Source organism: Osmerus mordax, chromosome 15, assembly GCF_038355195.1.
Source record: "Osmerus mordax isolate fOsmMor3 chromosome 15, fOsmMor3.pri, whole genome shotgun sequence".
NCBI classification, from domain to species: domain Eukaryota; kingdom Metazoa; phylum Chordata; class Actinopteri; order Osmeriformes; family Osmeridae; genus Osmerus; species Osmerus mordax.
Window position 1 is genome coordinate 7420245 of NC_090064.1, and position 22559 is coordinate 7442803.

The 22559-nt window shown below is 46.5% G+C and overlaps 4 protein-coding genes across 5 annotated transcripts; 2 read left to right on the forward strand and 2 right to left on the reverse strand.

Annotated features, from left to right (window-relative positions):
• Positions 1–194: 194 nt before the first annotated feature.
• si:ch73-264p11.1 (uncharacterized protein LOC100000923 homolog) lies at positions 195–2216 on the reverse strand. Its single transcript, XM_067252083.1, has 4 exons — positions 2007–2216; positions 1583–1646; positions 1298–1460; positions 195–898 (listed from the first exon to the last, which is right to left on the reverse strand). Exons 1-4 carry the CDS (start codon positions 2144–2146, stop codon positions 855–857), a joined length of 411 nt encoding a protein of 136 aa, XP_067108184.1. The 5' UTR covers positions 2147–2216; the 3' UTR covers positions 195–854.
• A 444-nt stretch (positions 2217–2660) lies between these two features.
• Positions 2661–4770, forward strand: zgc:112408 (uncharacterized protein LOC550260 homolog). The gene is made up of 7 exons (XM_067252193.1): positions 2661–2855; positions 2945–3054; positions 3155–3227; positions 3359–3441; positions 3535–3738; positions 3878–4012; positions 4459–4770. The coding sequence occupies exons 1-7, from the start codon at positions 2783–2785 to the stop codon at positions 4768–4770; spliced, it is 990 nt and encodes a 329-aa protein (XP_067108294.1). The 5' UTR covers positions 2661–2782.
• A 2745-nt stretch (positions 4771–7515) lies between these two features.
• Positions 7516–11583, forward strand: lipib (lipase, member Ib). Its single transcript, XM_067251629.1, has 10 exons — positions 7516–7567; positions 8751–9133; positions 9235–9343; positions 9526–9627; positions 9970–10059; positions 10242–10409; positions 10636–10725; positions 10835–10943; positions 11227–11400; positions 11499–11583. Exons 1-10 carry the CDS (start codon positions 7516–7518, stop codon positions 11581–11583), a joined length of 1362 nt encoding a protein of 453 aa, XP_067107730.1.
• Positions 11584–13213: 1630 nt separating this feature from the next.
• zgc:112982 (uncharacterized protein LOC503771 homolog) lies at positions 13214–22095 on the reverse strand. Of its 2 annotated transcripts, none has more exons than XM_067252053.1 (11): positions 21869–22095; positions 21265–21308; positions 20432–21103; positions 19005–20018; positions 15887–16056; positions 15622–15739; positions 15428–15497; positions 14876–15015; positions 14610–14724; positions 14145–14259; positions 13214–13704 (listed from the first exon to the last, which is right to left on the reverse strand). In XM_067252053.1, the coding sequence occupies exons 2-11, from the start codon at positions 21297–21299 to the stop codon at positions 13691–13693; spliced, it is 2463 nt and encodes an 820-aa protein (XP_067108154.1). In that variant the 5' UTR covers positions 21300–21308; positions 21869–22095; the 3' UTR covers positions 13214–13690. The 2 variants fall into 2 exon arrangements, with proteins under 2 accessions (XP_067108154.1, XP_067108153.1); XM_067252052.1 differs by having other exon boundaries at positions 21265–21311.
• Positions 22096–22559: the final 464 nt, after the last annotated feature.

Below are 22559 nucleotides of genomic sequence, written 5' to 3' on the forward strand. Positions count from 1 at the left end.
TTTGTTCAAAACGAGGGTCCTGAAACTGCGGTCCTGAAACTGCAGCTCTCCGGCTCTGCAGGTTCATGCTACTCCATTTGTTGGGCAATCCACATGCCTACTAAATACGTCAGCAGAGGGTGCTCTTAGGCAATATGCATTAAACCACAGGAAACTAACATAATTATGTTTCCAAACAACAGGGTTCATTATTTAAAAATTAACACTTTAATCAGTTTACCGTTTGAACTAAAGGGGACGAACTGCGATTCGCAAGAACATCTGTGATTTGACTGATAGCAACTACAGGCTCACTGCCTCCGTCATTAGACCATGTACATCATGGAAAATGTGGTATGAACTATGGCAAGATACATATCCTAATATTTTTTCACACAGCTCAGTTTTTTTATAAGGCGTAGGCAGCTCACTAATCAACATTACTAAGAGACTCCTACACTGTAGATAATGAAATATTAACCAACTTGAGCCATAGGTTAATTAATCATACTTGAAGAGCAAACTGAAAGCAAACTGGCCTGCATGAAGGTAAAGGTGTGAAAACATGGTGACAAAATGTTTTGAACATAAAAGGGGGGGTTACATGTGTAACCTCCCTAGGTTACATTTTGAAAATATATTTTTACAGGTGTCTATAAACATTTAAATGAAACTATCTGCAATCCTCTGAATATAAGCAAGAAACAAACAAAACTGTCAAAGTCACAAAAAAGACAATACGGTTTCAGCACAAACACTGTGATACTCATACTCTCTTGGCATTTGGTCAGTTGGGTATGGTCAGTAGCTCCATTAAGGACACAAAGACCAGAACCAAGTTGGGTTTCTTCAAACAGATCTTCCAGGTGGGCTGGTCAGGAAGGCAGGACATCAACATAGTCTTCTGAATCAGGGATGTCTTCACAATAAAGGAAACGGTAGAAGTAAAGAGGAGAAAAGAAAGTTTGTTTCCTTTGTTAGGACAGTGAGAAACAAGAACCAAACAAGAAGTGTTGAGCTATTTTCAACGTCACTGGGACAGGTTAAAGAAGATAGGACTGGGCTATATTTGTACACTGTTGTTTCTTATGAATCTCATATTGGTTTCCGTATGACCTTTGAGTGATTTGTTTGTGACTGAATCATTTTATGTGTGTGTGTGTGTGTGTTGGTGCACACTTGCATCTGCACATGTTTGCACGTTTCAAAACTACAACGAAAGACTAAGATTTCTGATTAGAGTGTCCCTATACTTTTAACTTCACGCAAATTACGAACAACCTCGAAATGTGTTTGCAACAGTGTGTCGCTTACGTACTCTCATACTCCTTTTCTTCGTCTGGTACTACGGCAGCCGGAAGTTCAGTTTTCCTCTTGACTGAGTGACGAAGATGAACAGCCAGTCCCTGGTTCCTCCTTTTGTAATGCCTGATTAAATCTGTCATGGTCTTAAAGAACTTCTCCTTCACTCCGGCTGCCGCCTTCAGGGAGGGGAACTGGGTCAGTGTGGTGGTTGGCTTGGTATGAAAGCCAACCACCTCGTGCCTGCAATTCACTTCAACTGCATGTGTGTGCTTGTGTGTGTTTGTGTGTGTGTGAGTACCTGAAGAGTGAAGTAACCATTGTGTGTCTGAAGTAGTCTGTAGGTATACACCATCTTCTGTTTGCTGCATTAACAAACAGGGCAAAACAGTGGTTCTTTATGTCCTTAGACAGCGACATGCTCATACTGGTTGCAATTTCTGCATGATGCAACACTGGATGTTAACAGCAAAAATATTCTGTGAAGTTCCTGGTTGTTTGGGGGTATTCTGCTATTTTTAAATGTTTGATGCTTTCAAGTTTGGAGGCATCTGGGTGTACAAAACTAAAATTAAGTACAAAACATACCAATCTGATATAAATCAATTACAATGAAAGCTGCATGACTAGTGCTGAATCAAACATTATATAAATGTTTTTTTTAAATGTATAAAGATAAAGAGATATAGAGATAAAGACTGGGGGAGGCGGAGGTGTATACTTACTACACGCAGAGACACATGGCTCCCTGTATGGTCTCACTGTCTCTGATGAGGTAGGTTCCTTCCTTGCCCTTTCTGCTCAGCAGATTCTCACCTTCCAGCTTGCTAATTGCCCCGTGGTACGCTGGCAAGGATGCTGCCATGGTATCAACCCAACAGGGCTGTCACACTTATGCCTTCAGCCAGTAGACCCAACTACTGTTGTTCTCAGCTTCTCACTAATAGCCTATACCTATCAGTTTCACTTTTCTTCTTGCTCCTACAAACACTTAACACTTACATGCTGAATAAAAGTACCACCGACTCCGGCCACAGTTCTGACACAGGAAACTAAGTGTGTGTGTGTGCGTGCGCGCGTGCGTGCGCGCGCGCCCCCGCAGGGTAAACATGCATTTTACAATGATACCCGTGAGGCTTGAAGGACTTCACCCACGAGTGAGTAACGGGTGTTTTGTTACAAGTGTCACTAAATTAAGCTATAGCATTTTTGCTGCATTTACTCTTCAGTTATTCTTGCACACAAATAATCTACTTTGCAACAAACCGTACCGGCGTAAGGCGACATTACAGCATGAAAAGAGACTTGACGCGTTCCTCGCTAAAGCCCATTGTATTGGCTAAGTAAAGTGAGTAGGCCAGAGTAATTGGTGCCCATGACTCATGGGCCATGAGTCACGCACTTTGTCATGGAAAACTGGCACGCTAGTTCGTAGTAAACAGCCCAACGGTTGAATTATCCCCAATAAGTGGTGAATACGAACTAATTCAAGAGGCGAGTGATGCCAGACCGAAACAGGGTAGGAGTTGATGTGCAGGATGGCGCAAGATCCCGCCACCTTGATTCGGAGCCAGGTAAGTGCACGATTAACTGTTTGATATTTATTCATAATTCGGGTGTACAATATAATATATGCTAACGTGTGCTTGTCCATTCCCATTAGCCGAAAAGCTTCACGATGGCGGTTTGCACATTTGCGGGACAATCCTGACTTTTCTCTCGCTCCTCCTCATCCTCGCTACCTTTCCCGTGTCCGTTTGGAGCTGTGTGAAGGTCAGGTCAGAACAATAAACGCTGTAGCCTACAGTATATTAGCGTGGGCATACCTATATTTCTGTTTGTGTGTTTTAAGTTTGGATTCTTTCTTCTCCAGGTGGTCCAGGAGTATGAAAGAGCTGTCGTGTTCCGTTTGGGACGTGTCATTAAGGGACAGGCCAAAGGACCGGGTGCGTACATGATTTCAATTCTCTAATCTTGTCATTCCCGTTTCTCCTAAACAAATCCCTGGTGTTCAGAGCACAGCGCCTGCAAATTTAGGAGTCTAACGGCACATGACAGGGATCTCTCTCCTGTGCAGGACTCTTCTGGATCATTCCCTGGTTGGACACCATCCAAAAAGTAGACCTGAGAACAGTCTCGTTCAACATCCCACCACAGGAGGTCTGTATTATGCTGACACACTGAGGCCTCTGTCCCACACTGACATCCCATCTCTGATAGGTCTGTCCGTGATCATGTCCCGCCCCTCTCCAGGTGCTGACCGCCGATTGGGTGCCGTTAAAAGTGGACGCTGTGATGTTCTACCGTGTGGTTGAACCTGCTCTGTTGGTGACACAGGTGGCAGATGCCAACTTGGCCAAACACACCCTGGCACAGGTCACACTCAGGGCTACTCTGGGCACACACACACTGACAGACGCAGTCACACAGCGAGGGAAGGTCTCACATCAAATAGAAGTAAGTGTATTTCAGTGTGTGTATGTGTGTGTTCAGGAGTGTCGTCCACGAGTTGGTTGTGTGCGACACTCTGACCTCCCAGCATTATTTCCAAGAGCGGTAGGCGTGTCTCTTGTGTAAACGAGCATTCCTGTTTCAGGAGCTGCTCTCCGCCACGTCTGAGAGATGGGGGGTGCAGGTGGAGAGGGTGGAGCTGAGAGACGTCAGCCTCCCCCCCGGTCTGCAGAGGAGCATGGCGGCCGAGGCGGAGGCTGCGAGGGAGGCCCGTGCTAAGGTACCCCCACACGCACACAGACACTGTCGTTGTCACATCCTGGCTGTGCATTCCGTCATGTGCTGTCATCTTCGATCCTGGCAGCTTTGTAGCTCGCATGTTTGTGTAGTCGCATCTGAGCGGAACACTGTGCCCACCAACAGAAGAGATTTTCTTTCCTTCTGCTGATTGGCTCAACCACCCACGTGTCTCTCCAGCCATGTTGGGGAGGGCTTTAGCTCAGGGTTAGAGGCTACCTGTACTTTGCTTAGGATGAAGCGTCTGCTACATGAAGACATGACATGTTCAGCTGTACTGGATGTACTAGCAGGTCATGCAATGTTGTTGCATGGTGTGGGTGTGTGGTATAAGCATGGACGTAGTATTAATAATTGTAGCTCATTGATAGCTCACTAAACCCTGTGTGTGTCTGTGGGTCACTGTGTGCGTGTGTCTGTGTGTGTCAGCTGATCTTGGCTGAAGGAGAGGTGGAGGCGTCTCGCTTCCTGAGGGAGGCGGGGTTATTGATGTCGTCCTCCCCAGTTGCCCTGGAGCTGCGGTACCTGCAGTCTGTCACCTCCGTGGTCACAGACCACACCTCCACTCTGGTGGTGACCTGCTGGGATCGCTCCTCCGCGGAACCCCCCGAGTCGTCACGACGGCTCAGCCGCGTCGACGAGGTGCCACAAACTGGCTCCGTCCGCGAAGTGGTGGCTAAACTGTGTGTTATATCATTTCTGTCAGGGGTCATGGTCTGTGGAATTGAACTGTATTTCTAAAGTGTTTGGACTGAATACAGAACTTGTATAAATAATACTGTATATCCCTTGTGCTGCCTTCGGGTCACATGACCCAAAGGTTCATAACGAACCACCGTTGTGTTTACCCAATTTTACCCAATACAAAAACAAATCAAAATAATTTTCTTTTAACCATTGCAATGTGGGGGGTCTGAGACAGCCCGTCAGTTAAAAGAAAATGCTTCACTTTGTTTTTGTAGGAGGTAAATTTGTCGCAATACGACGGTGGGTCACAATGACTGATGGGTCAGAATGACCCGAAGATAACACAAGGGATATGCTACTGATGATTTGTTGGTTTGTATAATGCATATTTGTCGAAATGGAAATATGTTTAACATATTTAAAGTTAACTCACTGGATTTTATTTTGCCATTTTAGAATTCCATTCTAATGGAACACTTGTTAAGTGTTCCATTCTGCTTCACACATGCAAACACACAGAGGCCTGAACAGCAGCCGGAAACTGACTACCCACACGCCAAGATGGTCACCCACAAAATATTATTTCCTGGCTGCTATAACATTTAGTCATTTAGCAGACACTCTTATCCAGAGCGACTTACAGTAAGCACAGGGACATTGCCCCTGAGGCAAGTAGGGTGAAGTGCCTTGCCCAAGGACACAACATCAGCTGATTAATAGCCCGATTCCCTAACTGCTCAGCCATTTAACCTCCCCCATAACGCTCATATCTTTCTTAAATGACCTTAAAAGTCATGTATAGTAAAATACCTTGATACTAATAACTTCCCCATGATCATAGTATACACAGTTCAACCTTCTTTGCTGATCTTGAGGTAAACAGGTGCCTATCTAACAGAATACTAATTTTCTTACACTTACTGAAAGGTCCCACCTGATAACATACATTGATACTCCAAAAAGCTCTTACTCTACAAAAATAAGCGGGATATAACTACAAATATCTTACCTCAGTCATAATAGTTATCTCCAGTGCTATTGTTTTCAGAGGATTCATGTTTTTAGGCCAAGGCTTTGACTCTGGCTATCTGATCAGCTGACGAGACTAATGGCAGAAGGGGGAAATGTACATAATCATTTCTCTCACCCTCACCTGGCCTCGTTTCGAACGGTTCAAACCAGGAGACGACTGAATATGAGTGCGTGTGGGTGGGTGTGTGTGAAAGGTGTGACTCTACACTAACAGGACACAGAAAGAAAGCATCAGACACAACACCCCCCCTGACCCTGCCTCTACATGCTACCTGCTAGGTCCTCTGTCCCCTACTATGGAGTAGGGGACAGAGGAGGAACACACACATAGACACACATGAGAGTTCTGCCATCTTTCTCCTCCAATCCCAAGTCTCCTCTCTCTTATCCAGTCCTGTGGTCAGATGGTGACTGGGGGCGTGGTCTGGGAGAGGGAGAGAGAGAGGGGTTAAGCTCTTTAATCCTGGTAGAACATTGTGACCTCTTTATCACCTCTTTCTGTCTGCTGGATCAACTGTGTGCACCGTCTATCCCAATGCTGAGGACAGTGGAGCTGGCCACCAGACCCCTGAACACACACACACACGTACAGACACTCATACACACCCTGGAGCGCACTGGAAACATTTGAACTGTTTGATGCCACTGCCCTTTGCTGTGGGTAAAGATTATATGTATTTAAACTCCATGATATACATTTAATGCAGTCAGTCAGGCAGTAGGTGAAAGGCTTGCTTGGCAGGGCTGGGCTGGATAATTGGAAGCTAATAATAACCGTTGTCCATGTGGCTCCTGCTTATAGCGGTGAACAAGCCTGTATTTAAGGTTACTCTTACTGCTTGGAAACAGAAACTATACTGCACTACTGCAGAACATTATTTAGGAGGTTTTCATTTTGTGTCTTGTTAAATATTTATTTTGCAAACATCCATTTACTACTTGTGCCATTTCTTCCTCTTGTATTGTGTGTGTGTGTGTGTGCGTGTGTGTGTGGGGGGGGTCAATGATGTGTGTTGCAATGGCAGTGTGTTTAGGTCGGTGTTGTGTTTTGTAAACGTTCGTCGTGGTTGTATGGGCTCTTCTCCATCCCACTCAAGTCACCTAAACGTGCCGCTCTCTCTTCTTCCCTCCGTGTGTGTGTGTCTCCTGACGTCTCTCTGTGTGTGTGTCTCCTGACGTCTCTGTGTGTGTGTGTCCTGACGTCTCTCTGTGTGTGTGTCTCCTGACGTCTCTGTGTGTGTGTCCTGACGTCTCTCTGTGTGTGTGTCTCCTGACGTCTCTCTGTGTGTGTCTCCTGACGTCTCTCTGTGTGTGTGTCTCCTGACGTCTCTCTGTGTGTGTGTCTCCTGACGTCTCTCTGTGTGTGTGTGTGTCCTGACGTCTCTCTGTGTGTGTGTCTCCTGACGTCTCTCTGTGTGTGTCTCCTGACGTCTCTCTCTGTGTGTGTCTCCTGACGTCTCTGTGTGTGTGTGTGTCCTGACGTCTCTCTGTGTGTGTCTCCTGACGTCTCTCTATGTGTGTGTCTCCTTCTCAACACTCCCACTGGCTCAATCTTTCCCTGTCCATCAATCTCTCCCCTGTAAGCTCAGAGGGAACCCTGGTCTTCTCTGGTCTCCTCCCCTTCTCTCATCCTCCCTCCCTCCCTCTCTCCCTATCCTTGCCTTACTTACTTCACAGCCTCTGTTCTCCCAGACAAACTTTGGCTGGTGTTCTGTCTTTCTCTCTCTCTCTACCTCCTCTGTTTCCCTCGTCCTTCTCTCTGTGAGGATGACACCCCGGAGACTGCTGTGTCTGGTGGTCCTACTTGTGCTTTGTAAAGGTAAGAGCACATCTGTGTGCCAAATTGTGTGTGTGTATGTTGTCATCTGTCTTTGGTGAGGTGAGTGTGTGTGTGTGTGTGCATGAGCGATCTGGGGTTTCAGGACAGGAAACATTATTAGAATTCACTTGTTTCAGTTCAGCGTCTGAACTGCAGTGACAGCAATGTCAGTAAGTTTGTGTGTGTGACCGCAGAAAGCCCAAAAAAGCACAGAAACGTCCTGAATGTTCTCACATCTGCTTCTACTTTAGGCCGCTTTTGTACGCTCATTCCAAACGTATAGCTTTCTGTCTGGACTTACAGACACACACGCTCATGTTCACACACTGTACATGTAAACACACACAGGTAAACGGGAGTGGGGGGGATTGATCCCCCAACCACCCAGTGTGACTGACAACCATAAGCGCTAATCACCACTTGTGATTGGGGCAGGGATGGAGCATGATGGGATGAGCTTCTTTTTTTATAGCAGCATGATCCAATTGAGAGCGGTTGAGGGTTGTGAGCGCTAATTACAGAGCATTGATCACCTCTAAAGCCAGCGAGTCTGATGCCTCTGCGCAGCTCCGAAGCCGATGCTAAGCATGCAGCGCAAACGGCTGACATGTAACCGCGAACGTTTGTCTAGTTGATGAGTCATGCGACTCAGACAGTACGATATTTCCTATAAGCTAAAACCCCCACAACCAGCTGGCCCACTGTGTCGTGAGACACACGCATTTCAACCAGTTCACACACTCACGTCACACCTTGTATTTCTCACACTGAAAAGGAAATGCCAACCAAGTAGAGCTAACGTTGTAAACAGTAATGGACGAGGACGCGCTAACACCCATGACGATACGCACCTTAAAAAAACAGCGCACACCTGTTTAATGAACTCCTTGTTTATCCCCCAAGTCTGGGTAAAAGGCTAGAGTCTAGACAAATGCATCCACTTTCCATCTCAATTTGAGGAAGTTACAGTTCAGAAGATGGTTGAGACTCGTGATGATAGAAGGACAACGCAAAATAAACCTTATCCTTTGACATCTCCCAATTTGTGTGTGTCTAGCAAGTCTGCCTGCCCTTTTTAGTCAATCATGTGCAATGAATGAGAGTCCATCTTTACGTTTGGTAAATGATGGCATTCATGTTAAAGGATATTGACCTCTGAGCCTATGATGACCCTCCCCTCCAGGTCAGGAGAGTGGGGAGCCATGTGACAACTTCACAGACCTGTACTTCCACGAGTCGTTCATGGGCACCATTCTGGACGTGCGCCTGCTCCTGTACACCCGGTCCAACCTCTACTGTGGCCGGGAGCTCAGCCACCACCACCTGTCCTCCCAGCCCTTCCTCAACCTCTCCCTGCCCACCGCCTTCGTCATCCACGGCTACCGGCCCACCGGAGCCCCCCCTATCTGGGTGGACCACATCGTGCACCTGCTGGCGGAGCAGGAGGATATGAACGTGGTGGTGGTGGACTGGAACCGCGGTGCCGCCAACCTCAACTACTTCACCGCCGTGGCGAACACCCGCCAGGCTGCCAACAACCTCACGGGCTTCATCGTCAACATGCAGGTGGGTGGGGAGAGGAGGGGGTGGGTTTGAGTGGGTGTTGTGGGAGTACGAGTGAGGCGGTGTTGTTCTCTGCGCTAATGGGCCGCTGTGTGTGTGTTCAGGAGGAGGGGGCGTCGCTGGACTCGGTGCACCTGATCGGTGTTAGTCTGGGAGCGCACCTGGCGGGGTACGTAGGGGCCAACCTGAAGGGAAAGATTGGCCGCATCACCGGTGAGTAAGAAATACATTTTCATTCAAACAAAAAAGAGAGAGAGAAAGATGAATGGAAATAGAGGGGGAGAGAGAGACAGGGAGAGAGGGCGGGTGGTAACAACAAACACAATACAAACATCAAATGAGGTATGGAGAAGAAACAACTCACCTCGCTCGCTCCCTCACTTCCTCCCCATCAGGTCTGGACCCAGCAGGACCCATGTTCACTGGAGCGCAGCCCGACGAGAGACTGGACCCCTCCGACGCCATGTTTGTAGACGTCCTCCACACCGACATGAACTGTGAGCACTGTGTGTGCGTGTGGACTATTTTGTCTGTGTATTATTAAGCGTGTAAACGGAGTCAGGTGGCTGAGCGGTGAGGGAGTCGGGCTAGTAATCCGAAGGTTGCCAGTTCGATTGCCGGTCATGCCAACTGACGTTGTGTCCTTGGGCAAGGCACTTCACCCTACTTGCCTCGGGGGAATGTCCCTGTACTTACTGTAAGTCGCTCTGGATAAGAGCGTCTGCTAAATGACTAAATGTAAATGTGTAAACAAGCTGTACTTCAAGGTTGTTGATCTGAAATGTGTATAAAATACACTTGTGTGGAGTGACCTGGCTCTGTACTGTTTGTGGACACAGCGTTTGGACTCAGTGGGGCTCACGGCCACATCGACTACTACGCCAATGGAGGTGCAGACCAGCCTGGCTGTCCTAAGACCATCTTCTCCGGTGAATAAACACCCACACCCACACCCACACCCACACCCACACCCACACCCACACCACACACACACACACACACACACACACACACACACACACACACACACACACACACACACACACACACACACACACACACACACACACACACACACAACACTCACTCCCTGCTCCCTTGTTTCCCCCAGGAAAGTCTTATTTTGTGTGTGACCACCAGCGGTCAATGTTCCTGTTCCTGTGCGCTCTCAACCACACCTGCAACCTCACAGGCTACCCCTGCACATCCTACTCTGACTTCCTGGATGGGAGGTGCCTGCAGTGTGAAGCTTTTAAGCCCCACCCTTGCCCAAAGCTTGGTGTGTGCATGATGTGAAAATTAAATTAAACTTACATTGACATTTAGTCATTTTTAGCAGACACTCTTATCCAGAACGAACAAAATAAATATAAACAAAAATTTTCTCAACACACTGCACTTCCCATTTTCATAAGTCTTCTTTTTCTATGTGTATATTTGTGGCTTGAGAGTGAACAACATGTAGCACATTGAAGTGCACAGTTCCTCAACTTGTACTCTCACAGGTTATGATGTCAGCAGATGGAGAGATACCCTGCTACAATTGGGCCAGACCAAGGCTTACTTCAGCACCACAGCCACATTACCCTATAGCAGTGAGTCTCTTTCTCCAGCCCCTACCAATCTCTTACTTCCGACCACTAAACTAAATGATATAAGATCCAGGCAGGTGTGTGTAATATGACCTGTGTCCTGTGTGTGCAGAGGCGAGCTACAGGGTTGACATGGTGACCTGGAACCAGTACCTTCGCTGGGGGGTCATCATCCTCAGAATCCACAGTGGGAGGAACTTCACAGAGGCCCGCATCGAACAGTGAGTGACTCACTGACTCTCTCCCAGTCTCTCCCTCTCTCTCACACTCTCCTTATTCTCTTTCTGTCTCTCACTCTCCCAGGCTCTCCCTCTGTCAGAAACTGTTCTCTCTCTCTCTCTCTGTCACACTTTCTCTCTCTCCCAGTCTGTCCCTCTGTCACAAACTCTCCTTCCTGTCTCTTCCAGTCCACCTCCCCCTCTACATACCTATCCTCCTGTTTATCCTGTCTCTCCCTCCTCCTCCCCAGTACAAACTCCCCTCTCTCCTCTCTGCTGTGTTCAGTAAGCTGTTCAGGCTGGAGCAGTACACGTCCACCCGTTTGCTGGCCCAGTTCGATGAGGACCTGCAGCCCGTTCAGAAGATCTCCCTACGCATCGCTACCGGCAACGTGATCGGCCCTCGCTACAAACTCCGCCTCCTGCGCATCCGTCTCTCACCCCTGGATCGCCCTGACAGGTGAGACACGCGCGCACACACACACACACACACACACAGGAACTACGCAAACATTGAAGGCTACAGTGTCTACTCACAAATCTCTCTCCTCCCCTCAGGCCATCGATGTGCCGCTATGACGTCATCTTGGAAGAGAACATGGAGGTGTCGTTCCGTCCACTGCCCTGCGACCCTCGGCTCTGACCTCTGAGTTCTGTCTCTCTCACACACACACACACACACCCACTCACACCCACAGCCTGTAGAGATGTACCGTCACAAGGCCCAAAACAAATTCCGACGGGGTCTCCCATTCATACTCAGAGATCCAGGGGCTACACCGTAAAGACTGCTGAGGACACTCAATCTGGAATCAGTACATGGCAGGATGGAACCAGGAAAAACATAGAAACTTGATATCTTGTACATTATCTTGACTGATAATGTACAAGTGAACAAAAGTGTTATTTCTTTAGCAGGAAAAGCCCCAGCATAGTAAACACTTCCTTGAGAATGGACATAAGAACTGGCCAGGTCAAGATTCTTCACACGGGCAGTGACAACCATGCTGCCTGAAAAAAGAGATAACGATTTAGATGATCAACACTGCTGCCCTGCTGGGATTATGTCACATGGGACTTTGACAGTGAGATTCCTCTCTCTCTCTCTCTGTGTGCCTTATGTTGTTTGGTGGAGCTGCTATGACGTTTGACTAGGTGCATTCAGAAGCTATAAGCACTTATAACTGAAATAATAAAGGTTTGTAGTTAAAACTGATGTTGTAATCGGGATCAAATAGAGCAGTGTAAAAGCTTGAAAGTGGTCATTCTTCAAAACTACGTTTTGAATTCACGACAGTATTGCAGTGTGGATTTTTTTGTAAGCATTTTTGTATTTCTACCTTATTTTGTTTATAAAATAAATGCACTGTGTGTTCATTATCCATGATTGCCTGCATGTTTCTATTTTCTATTTTTCTTCATAAGCAACAGAAGTAACTCTCAAATCATCTCAAAACTCTCAAATGTTTAGTAAGTCCAGGTAGGTTCAGCATGCTTGTAAGACTTACAGATGATTTAACAAAAACACTTTTCCTATGGCACTTGATCTCTAATGTAGGAACTAATTGGCCCTTTTTCTATAGGACTCTTTAATTTTAAATTTTGTTAATGACTGCTTATATACATCCAAGTTTATACAGCTGCACAGTACACAGCAAAGCTCCCTGTATAGTATCAGTTACAGAGACTCTTCATGGTCACCAAGGTGACTAGATTCACCAGCTGGTGGTTTAGTCAGATTGCTTCTGCCCTGCAGTGACCTGACAGGTTTCTTGACCACTAAGTGTGCCGGCCTGGTCCTAACACAACGTTGTCATGACTCCAGGCTAATCCTCCTTCCCCATCTGTGTGTGTGTGTGTATGTGTGTGTGTGTAGTCACAGTAGCTGATTATGACGTGATTACTTTTATCCTTTTCACCTGTTGGTCTCTCCATTAAAACCTGCAAACTGTATCCTGGAGTATACAGTTTGTTTGCCCTTGTTTTGGGGTTAGCCTAGAGCGGCTACATATTTTAGTTTTATTTTCCCAGACTGGATTTCTTGATTTTGTATTCCCTGAGACCTGATTAAAGAATTATTTTTTACATCCGCTGTGTAATTCCTACCCCTGACACACATAGGGCAGATCCATCCTAATTTACAGCACAGCGGTTAATATACCAGTGTCACACTTGGCAAAAATAAATCTCAGAATATGTTATGTACTGGGATCGCAAATGCAGTTAAAATGCCAGATAAAATGCAAAAAATCGTCACGTGTCATGTTATTTGAGAAATGTAATATTTTATTGAATAGACATCTCATATGCAGAGTATAGAACATCTGCCACAGAAAACCAGACGGGTCAAACAAAGACGTCAGCCAAGCTGACATCACAGCTAAAATACAGGCGATAACCATCAACTGCCAACAACAGTGCTAGGAAATGACAGTGCCACGTCAACGTTTCCTTCTTTAAACCAAATGAAACGCATTCGACAACATTTTACAATAAAAGATAAGCAGCGTATATGACAAAATACTACATGGAACTGCCAGGGGAAATCACGTGGTTAATTTCTTTCACATTAAGGCATCAAGACCACAGAACTAAAAATAAATGAAAAAGGGTCACCCCGGCTGAAGTCTGGTAGAAAGGGCAACAGTAAACCCTAGTCATTTTGATTATTGGTGTTACCTAATGCGTCAGATTGGCTGGATGAGTCCTCTCAGTCCGTCAGCAGTGTGTGATCCATCTTAAAACACCAATCACCAGTTGACACCTGAGAGAGATCAAATAGGTCAGAGGCCGGCTATGGCTCTAACTGTTCTCACAGTTGGAGGGCAGGCGAGGTGAGCGGATAGGCCAGAGAAGGACAAGAGATGATCGGATTGGCTGAGATATTATTAAGATACAGCAGGAATACCCTTCCGAGGGCAAAGGTCACAAGGTCAGGGGTGTGTTTCACACAGTGACACAGCGGCTGAGACTAAATCTGATTCACCGGGTACCAGCCAACTCCCAAGACAGGAGGACAGCAAAGAGAAATCACTTTTACATCACAGGGCCGGGTGCCGCAGCATAACAGGACTATATATACACAAGCACAGGTGTTAATAGCTCCAAACCGCGAAAATGTAAGCAGGTTATCTGAAACTGGAGCACTTACATACGTGAATGCACATGTATATATTCTTGTGTGTATGACTGAGCAGCACTAACCGTCGAGGTTGCGGTTCTGTCGCCTCATTGGTCCAGGGCGGTTGCGATGTGGTGGTCGGTTGTTTCTCCGCTGGGGACCCGTGCTGGGTCGGAACGGACCTCCTTTCCTCTGATGCTAGAGATGGGGGGAAACCTTTTAAGATATATCTTTTGCATTTTCCTGCTTTATTGGACAGTTTTTAAGTGACGTGTAACAGGAAAGGCAGGGAGAGAGAGAGAGAGAGAGAGAGAGACAGTGTGAGAGAGAGAGAGAGAGAGAGAGAGAGAGGAGGGGGGTGGGGGGAAGACATGCAGCAAAAGGCCCAGGCCAGATTCAAACCCAGGTGGTTGCAGTAAGGCCTCAGCCTACACCGTATGCGCACTTATGCAGTGAGCTACCGGGGCACCCTTACATCCACTGTTTTTCACACAGTTCGAGATCTTATTCCAGTTTTAGTGAATTCATTATCTTTTTCTAACACCCACGTCTCTCAGCATGTGTCCATCCCATCTGTTCCCCTGTCCAGCGTCTCCACGCCAGCCTGAGAAGCCCTCATCTTCCTCCTCCAGATCCATCCCCTCATCAGGCTCATTCAGCTCACTGTGGACGAGATGTGTAGATAAAACATGTATATATGAATTATTATATAATAATCAATTATATAATCATTATAATTTTAAAATGTAATAATTATATGCAATTATTAACCTTTTTTAATATGATCCAAGTGTTTTCCAGTGTGCAATGTTACCTGCTGGACCCTAGGGGGCGCTGTGAGAGGCCACCACCAGGGATGGTGACCTTCACTCCCTCCAGCCTCTCCTGTCTCCTCCTCTCCAGGTCGTGCCTCAGGTCCCCAGGGTCACTCACCACACGCTGCCTCGGAGCGGGCTTTCAAACACACACACACTATCAATCAGATGATGCATCTATTCATCTATCATCCCACATAGCAATAAGAGTGTCGATCATCCAAAACAATCATTACACATGTCCCATATACGCCATATGTCCATACAAACATGATGTTGATGCATTTCTAAGATCCATCCACCCATATAAACCCCCAACACAGACACAACAGTCGTAGCATCTGAGCAAGGTGCACATCTCTGCAGTGGAGCAGTACAGCACTGGAGATGGAAGGAGATATACTGCATTTGTCCAGGTAATGTATTCATTTAGTACATGCTTTGAACCAGTCCAATGCTCTGCCACTGAGCTAAGCCCATTACGCACAGATGGTTACAAATGTTTGGCGAATGGATCCTGCAGTCTGTTTGCGTGACGCTGTGATTTGTACCTGCATGTGGCCCGCGTCGAAGAGAGGCTCGACGTCAGGGTCCATCTTGTTCATGTTCATGTTGAAACGCCTGGAGACGAAAGAGAAAGAACATGGAGGATAGATGGCACCATGGAGGTTTGTCACTCTTAGTTATCCGTGTCAATGTCAGATCATCCGAGTTTGAAGGTTGATAAGAGGTGTACGAGATGCACCTGTTCAGCGTGGGCCTCTCTGGCTCAACCTCAACTTTCGCTTCTACATGTAAACCACCCTTTTGGGGCACGGAGAAGCGCTCATTGAGGGTTACACAATCTCCTCTAAAATAGTGTTCTGGGGAGGAAAGAACATTGAGATTTTTCAGTACCTGACCATGGATGCATACAGTGCCTGAGGTGTCAGTAGATTTGTGTTTGTCTTGACTTAAGAGATAGTTATTTGGGGGGGGTGTGTGTGTAGGTAACTCTTTAATGTACCAACCCTTAACTTTGTGCACAAGTGTGATGATCTCCTGGGCAAAGGTTCCAGAGTGCATGGAGTTCTCTCGGTATGTTCCAGAATGTTCCATCATGGGCAGGAAGTCGAGTCTCTGGCGGCCGACGTTGACCAGGTCCAGAGACAGCTGTCTGTCTGAGGAGTAGCACAGTTTGCTACAGGAAGGAGAATAGGGAAATCAGCTATGGAAATCAACAGTATTGGGAGAATGGGCTTAGTTTCAAATCAACATCACAGCTGACCTCGTTCCTACCATGCATTCGTCACCGCGTAGAGTAATTGTGACGGGCCATCACTATACTTTTGTTTCAATAAGAACACACATAATAAATGATGTACCGTACCTTACCAAATAAACTTACCTTTGGTAAACAGCTCAGGGTAAACTGACTCATTAGCTGGTATATTCAACATTAGTGCTGTAAATTGTGTAATCTAAAAGTAATCTGAATTGAGGGAACTCACTTTCACTAACTCAATTTATTATTGTTTTGCAGCCCCCCCCCCCCCCCCCCCCCCCCCGCAACAAAACACACTGTGTCGGACATGCCTTCCTGTGCACAAGATGTTTCAAGAAGGGAGGGTGAAAGTTCATGCTTTTTTCCAAACTAATATCCATGGTTGTGGTTAACGTCAGCTCTTCCACTGAGACATCTTGTGCTAAATGTGGTTCTTGTCACTTCTGGTGGTCGCATCTTGATATAACGAGTGCTCAGTACATTGTACAATGCGGAGGACCTTCTCATCCACTGGATAAACATGTTTAATCCCCACTCTGATGCTTGTTCCAGTGTCCTCCGAATATCCATTGCTATGCAGCAATTACTGGGGAGTGTTCAGGGGATGGCAAGCTCGCCATACATCACTGATCCACAAAAAAACTTTTTCAAAGTCAGACATCTTGGGTTGGCATATAAACGCATGCCGATGCTGTACTCATAATTCCTTGGAAAACTTGGGCCTCTTGCAACAGGCCTTGAATTTGATCCCTCGACTTATATCTTTACATGGTTTGAAGTGTTTCTTCGTACAATTTACAACGAAGCAAAGTGGCTGCCATCAGCTTCTACCGTCGGACTGCCATCCACCACACGTTCTTTTTCAATCTTCAATAAATGTTCCAAGGAATGAATCGTGGAAGGAATCTCATCTTGCACCTGAAGAAACGCTCTTCCCCATCCAGTGGCCAGGCCAGTCCCACTGCGTGTGTGATGATCTTCCACTGAGTTACATTGTTCAAACCTTGGAGAGTGCAAATTGCTGTCGTTGCCTTAAAGTTTGTCCTGACGATACTCCAGGTCTCCAGTAACATTGAAACCTACTTCATATAGCCTTGATGGGATGGAAGTCTTGGGATTGTGCTCCTTGATCGTGCCTGTTTTGGTGCAGTGCAGGTATGTGTGCAACCTGGTCCCTGTCTGCGAGGATCGCAAGCAGGACCAGACATGAGTAAAATCTTCTGGACCCCAAATTTGCTTCAGTGATTAAGCCTCTTGTTGCTAGAATGAAAATGTCTCTATCATTGTTTTTCCACAGACATGAAAAGCGCATGGACGTCTTTAATCTGGATTCAGCAGATGGGGTCTCCTCAAGGACTGGTCAGTGCTCCTCTTGGCCATGCAAGATCCACTGATTGGCTTCTGTTGTGGCGCATCTTCGTCATCTCTCTTCTTCCAATTTTCCATCCAGTTCCAAGCTTCACTTGCCTTTTCTAGTGGTGTCCTTGCAAAGCTTGATAGCGTCAAGGAGAAATATGTGGACAAGTCTCATAGTTTACAAGTTCTTCAGAAGGCAAGGAGCGCCTTGATGTTTCACCAGTTAAGTCCGCTTTGCGCATGTGCTGAGGTCTTGCCGCGGAGGTGCAAATTTGAATACGGCCCAAGAAATTATCTAAATGTCTTCCCCACCTTTCCTGTCTCTCATACTTTCACTGTCCAATAAAATTGCCAAAAATATGAATATATAAAAAAAGGCTGGGCGTACTGATGGACATATGCTTATAGCTAGTAGTTGTGTGGTACTTAACCAGACTTGTTCTGCTGCTAGCAGGGAACCCCGACATTTTCCACTTCACATGGACCCAGAATCCAGTTCACAAACTCTGATCTACCTGACAGTCATCCAGATGCTCTTCCACGCATCCTTGTGTCGTACTATTGTTTCAGTCAATTCATTTCATCGTGTCAATTTTGAACTTACCCCAAAAAGATGCCCCAAACAGTCGTAACACAGTGGACCTCCATGGCCACTGGTGTGAAGGTTCTTCTGTGGCTCTTGATGATGTGAATGATCAGTAACCAACACGCTCTTGTGCTTAGTCATCCAGTCAGTAATCAAATCCTGTATTTTCCTTAATTGTTGTGCTGTTTACCGAGCAGAGCGGTCCGACTCTTCGTCCAATCTCTTGCTCGACTTACCAATGCAGGATGTTTTCTATTTCAGCAATGTATAATGAGATGTCCTCAAAGGCAGAAGAAGTCTGAAACTTGGCTGGTCTTCATAAATGGGCTGGTTGTATTCCAGGTCCTTGATAGAGGAGAGTTGTCCAGTGCCATTCAGTGCTTCCACTGGTGGTTGCGATAGATTTCGATTTCGAGATGGAAAGATGTGTCAAATGATTATGTCCATATTGACTCTTCCTGAAGAGGATCACATGCACATCTGATTCTGAATAGCATCATCTTGTAGATCATGTTACGGAATGAGTTGCTTATATGTTTTGCTCCTTCCTCGAGATATGAAGATGGTGTGCTGTTGGTGGATTCCAAGACTTCATCATGCGAGGCTCCACCTGAGCATGCATACCAAAACAACTCCACTTTTTGTCTTGTAAAATCTCATCCATTTGTTGAGTATCTGTTGCAGACAGAATCCTGTTTCCAGTTGTCCTCTGAGCTGTGTTTGATTCCCTGATGAAGACTTCATGCCAAAACGCATCGGTTTGAAAGGTTTCTTTTGACCGTGCCCTGACAATAAAGGCATTTCAAAATTGTTTCCTTCTTCCAACAGCCTCCAAATCTCCCAATAGCATCCTATGGTGGTCTTGAACGGTAGCATGAACTTTCACCCATGGCCCTTTAAGCTGAGGTCGGATATACTTTACCTGTTCTGGCCCATGGGTCGGTTCATGTCCACCTTGATGGTGAGCGTTTCCTCCTCTACGGCATCCGGTCTGAGGACTCTAGCATCGCCGACTTTTTTGTGTGCATTCCAACGTGGGTTGAGGTCCCTCTCTCTTGACAATCCAGGACCCATCCTGCCTTCTAGTGGTGGCCGGCCTGCTCCTCTAGGCCTGCCTGGCTCCAACCTAGGTACTTTTGGGGGTTTCTGCACCCAATCAGATTCCTCCTCTCTGGGATTGACGTCCCAGGATGGATCTCTGGATCGAAAACCCGGTCTTTGGTGATCCTGAGGGGAATGTGATCGCCCACGAGGGAACGTTTGTGGGTGGGGCTGGTTCCTAGAGGGGCCCGTTTCCATCCTTCCACCCCGTGAAAGGTTCCCTCTGCCCCTCTGAGCCAGACTTCCCCGGCCCCTGTGTCCTTGGCTACCTCTGTCCCGCTGTCCCATTGGACCATTTCTGCTAAGTTGGACACCCATAGGGCTACTCCTTTCAGGGTAGACAGGGTTTCTTATGCCATCATGATTAATCGGGCTTCTCCTTTCATTGTGACGAAACGGGCTTCTCCTTTCATTGTGACGAATCGGGCTTCTCCTGGCAACGGGATTAATCGGGCTTCTCCTGGCAACGGGATTAATCGGGCTTCTCCTGGCCTCATGAACGGGGTGACCTCTGCCCTCTTCACTAACATTGGACTTTCTGAATCTCTCCTGCGATGATCCGACCCGATGCTGCGGGTCCTCTCGACCATAGTCAATGTTCCTGTCGGAGCCTCGGTAACGGCCTGGGCCTCGGTTCCTCTGATCCTCTGCTGGTTCCCTTCGTGGTGGACCTCCACTGGTCATCTTGCCATGATCATGTTCCACAATAAGGGGGCATGGCTCCCTGACAAAGCTTCCTTGGGTGCCCCAGTGGTCCCCTGGGCCTCCTTCAAAGCCCTCTAAAGGCCGATCCAGCAAGCGGGGCCGCTCTCTAAACTCTGAGTCCCTCACGTACCTGTGTTGACATAAGAGCAGGTGAAGTTGTTCAACAACGGCACAGGAAAATGGGACTGAACTACATTTAGGTTGTCAGTTATATTATGTGACTTTTGTTTTCGATTGATGTATTCAAGAAAATGTGTCATTTGCATTCATGAGAGAGATGTCTTAAAAGGTCAAGGAACATTATATAACTGACTAAACTAATTGAAGCCGTTCAAACATGCACTACAGACGTGAGCAAATATAAGCATTTTGTGTATCAAACCAAGCAACTATCATCTTGAAGAAACGTTACATCATTATAACACTACGGTTAGGAAAGTAGAATTTTCCTCCCCGTTCTTCTTCTTTGGCTCTGATCACAAAACACCACGGACTATGCAGTCCGTAATTTACCTAGGGGTCACTACTTCATCCTTCCTGTACCTGTCTGAGTGTGGACTCTTCTCTCTTGGCAGATCCTCTCTCCGCCTGTCTTCAAATGGAACATGCATTTCTACCCCTCCCCTGTCCCTCCCCTGACTTCTTCCTTGGTCATGAAAACTCTCCCTCGGGCTCCGTTCCCTGGATCTCCCTTGCCCTCTGATCTGGTCCTCTCTCCTCCAACCCATGCTCGGGTCTCTCTTGAGGTCACAGGGATGGTGCGAGTGCGACATGGCCACAGAAGGCAACCTCTCCCTGGGAATACGCTGAGGAGAGTGAGAACTTGGATCCCTTCCTTCAAACCTTCCGTAGTCTTCTCTGAATCCGTCTCTTCCTCGACCATCTCCTTCCTCGTGGTCGAGCTTGTGTTTAGGAGAGAGCCTCCTGCATTGGGCGTAGCCCAGCTTGTGAGACGGTGAGAGGGTCCTGCGGTGGTACTCCTTCAGACGGAGGTTAGGAGGATGCCCAGGCCGGTGGTGGTCTGGGGAAAGAGGCGGTCTTCTCCGGGCCTCAGGGTGGATGTCCTCCGTGAAGCGCTCTCTTCGGTCCTCTGGAATTTCCTTCCAGGGGACCCTTTCGAGGTTAACCTGAACCCTCTGGGAGTCAAAGTCAGGGTCGTCCCATGGAAACCGCTGAGAACGGCCTCCTCTGCCTTCACGTCTTCTGGGGCTCGTTCTGTACAAAGATACATTTGAAATGCATTCTTAGTGCTTGCAAACAGCTTTTAGGATGTCACATGATGTTACCTAAATTAACTGTTTATTAAAATGTCACAAAGCTATTTATTATGTCTATATATAAATATTTTGAATATATTTTCATAATTTTTTTTTTACCTGTGAAGATATTGAGGCGATTTTGGTCTTGACATTTTGATCACCTACTGTGCAAAACAAAACGAAGAAAAACTGTCAATTTCCCAACCCTGGTCCTCAGGTCACCCCGTCCTGCCTGTTTTAGATGTTTCCATTCTCCAAAACACCTGATTCAAATGAATGGTCATAAGCAGGCTTCTGCAGAGCTGGACAACGACCCATTCATTTGAATCAGGTGTGTTGGAGCAGGGAAACATATAAAACAGGCAGGACAGGATGCCCTGAGGACCAGGGTTGGGAACCACTGCTATAGCTAGCTAGTGCTAGAGCTAGGTATACAATATCCTTACAATGACCTGTGTAGATAACCCCTCACTTTGCAAATCGTAAAAAATCATCTACAAAACGATTGCGTTTTATAGTAAGTGAACATTTATTGTAACAGCAAAGTAACGGGACTACCAGTCTCTAGCTAATAAATGCACTGTAGTGAATATGCTACCATATAGATCATGTATTTTGAAATAGAAAAAACAAATGTACAAATCGTATTTAGATCATTACAATATAGCAAAACAACAAACAATCGAATACAAATATTTTAGTGGGAAGCATGCAGACTTACCCAAACAATATACAGTAGTTAGAATTCAGCAAACGACTGAACCAGCTAGCTAGCTAAAAGCTAACTCAGTGCACGGTCCTAGAAACGGAAAAGAAACCCTGGCTGCAAAACAACCGACACGATATAGTAATTGGACAAATGACAAGTTAATATTTCTATAGTCCTTAGAGCTAATGTTTAATGTTGAGAAACCGAAAACATGCACACATAGCGGTCGTCTTCGTTCAGCTCGCGGTTCCAAACAGATACCCCGGAAGTGTTTTCATCAGAGACCAAAACATGCCGGATAGGAAGAGTACCGCCACCGTGCGACCGTCGAAAATGTCTGTGTCAGGCCAGAGCCATAGAGGAAGAGAGATATCTCTCCATGGCTCTGTAGCATGGGCGTATCTAAAAGTTTCATTAGCCCCCCCCCCAAAAAAAAAAATCATAAATTTTCTTTCTTCATATTTTAAATCTAAATTTGTTAATTTCTCTTCCTAAAACCCACTAGAGGACACTATTTAAAAGGATATTTTAAAAAAAATCTTCTGGGGGAACATGCCCCCGACCCCCCTAGTTTTGCTGGGTCACAGGAAAAATAATAGGTTTTATCTAGGGGCTTAGCCCCCCCAAAAGTGGGAACCTAGATTCGCCCCTGCTCTGTAGGCCAACTGGTTTGTCTGCCCGTACCTCTAAATATAACCTGATT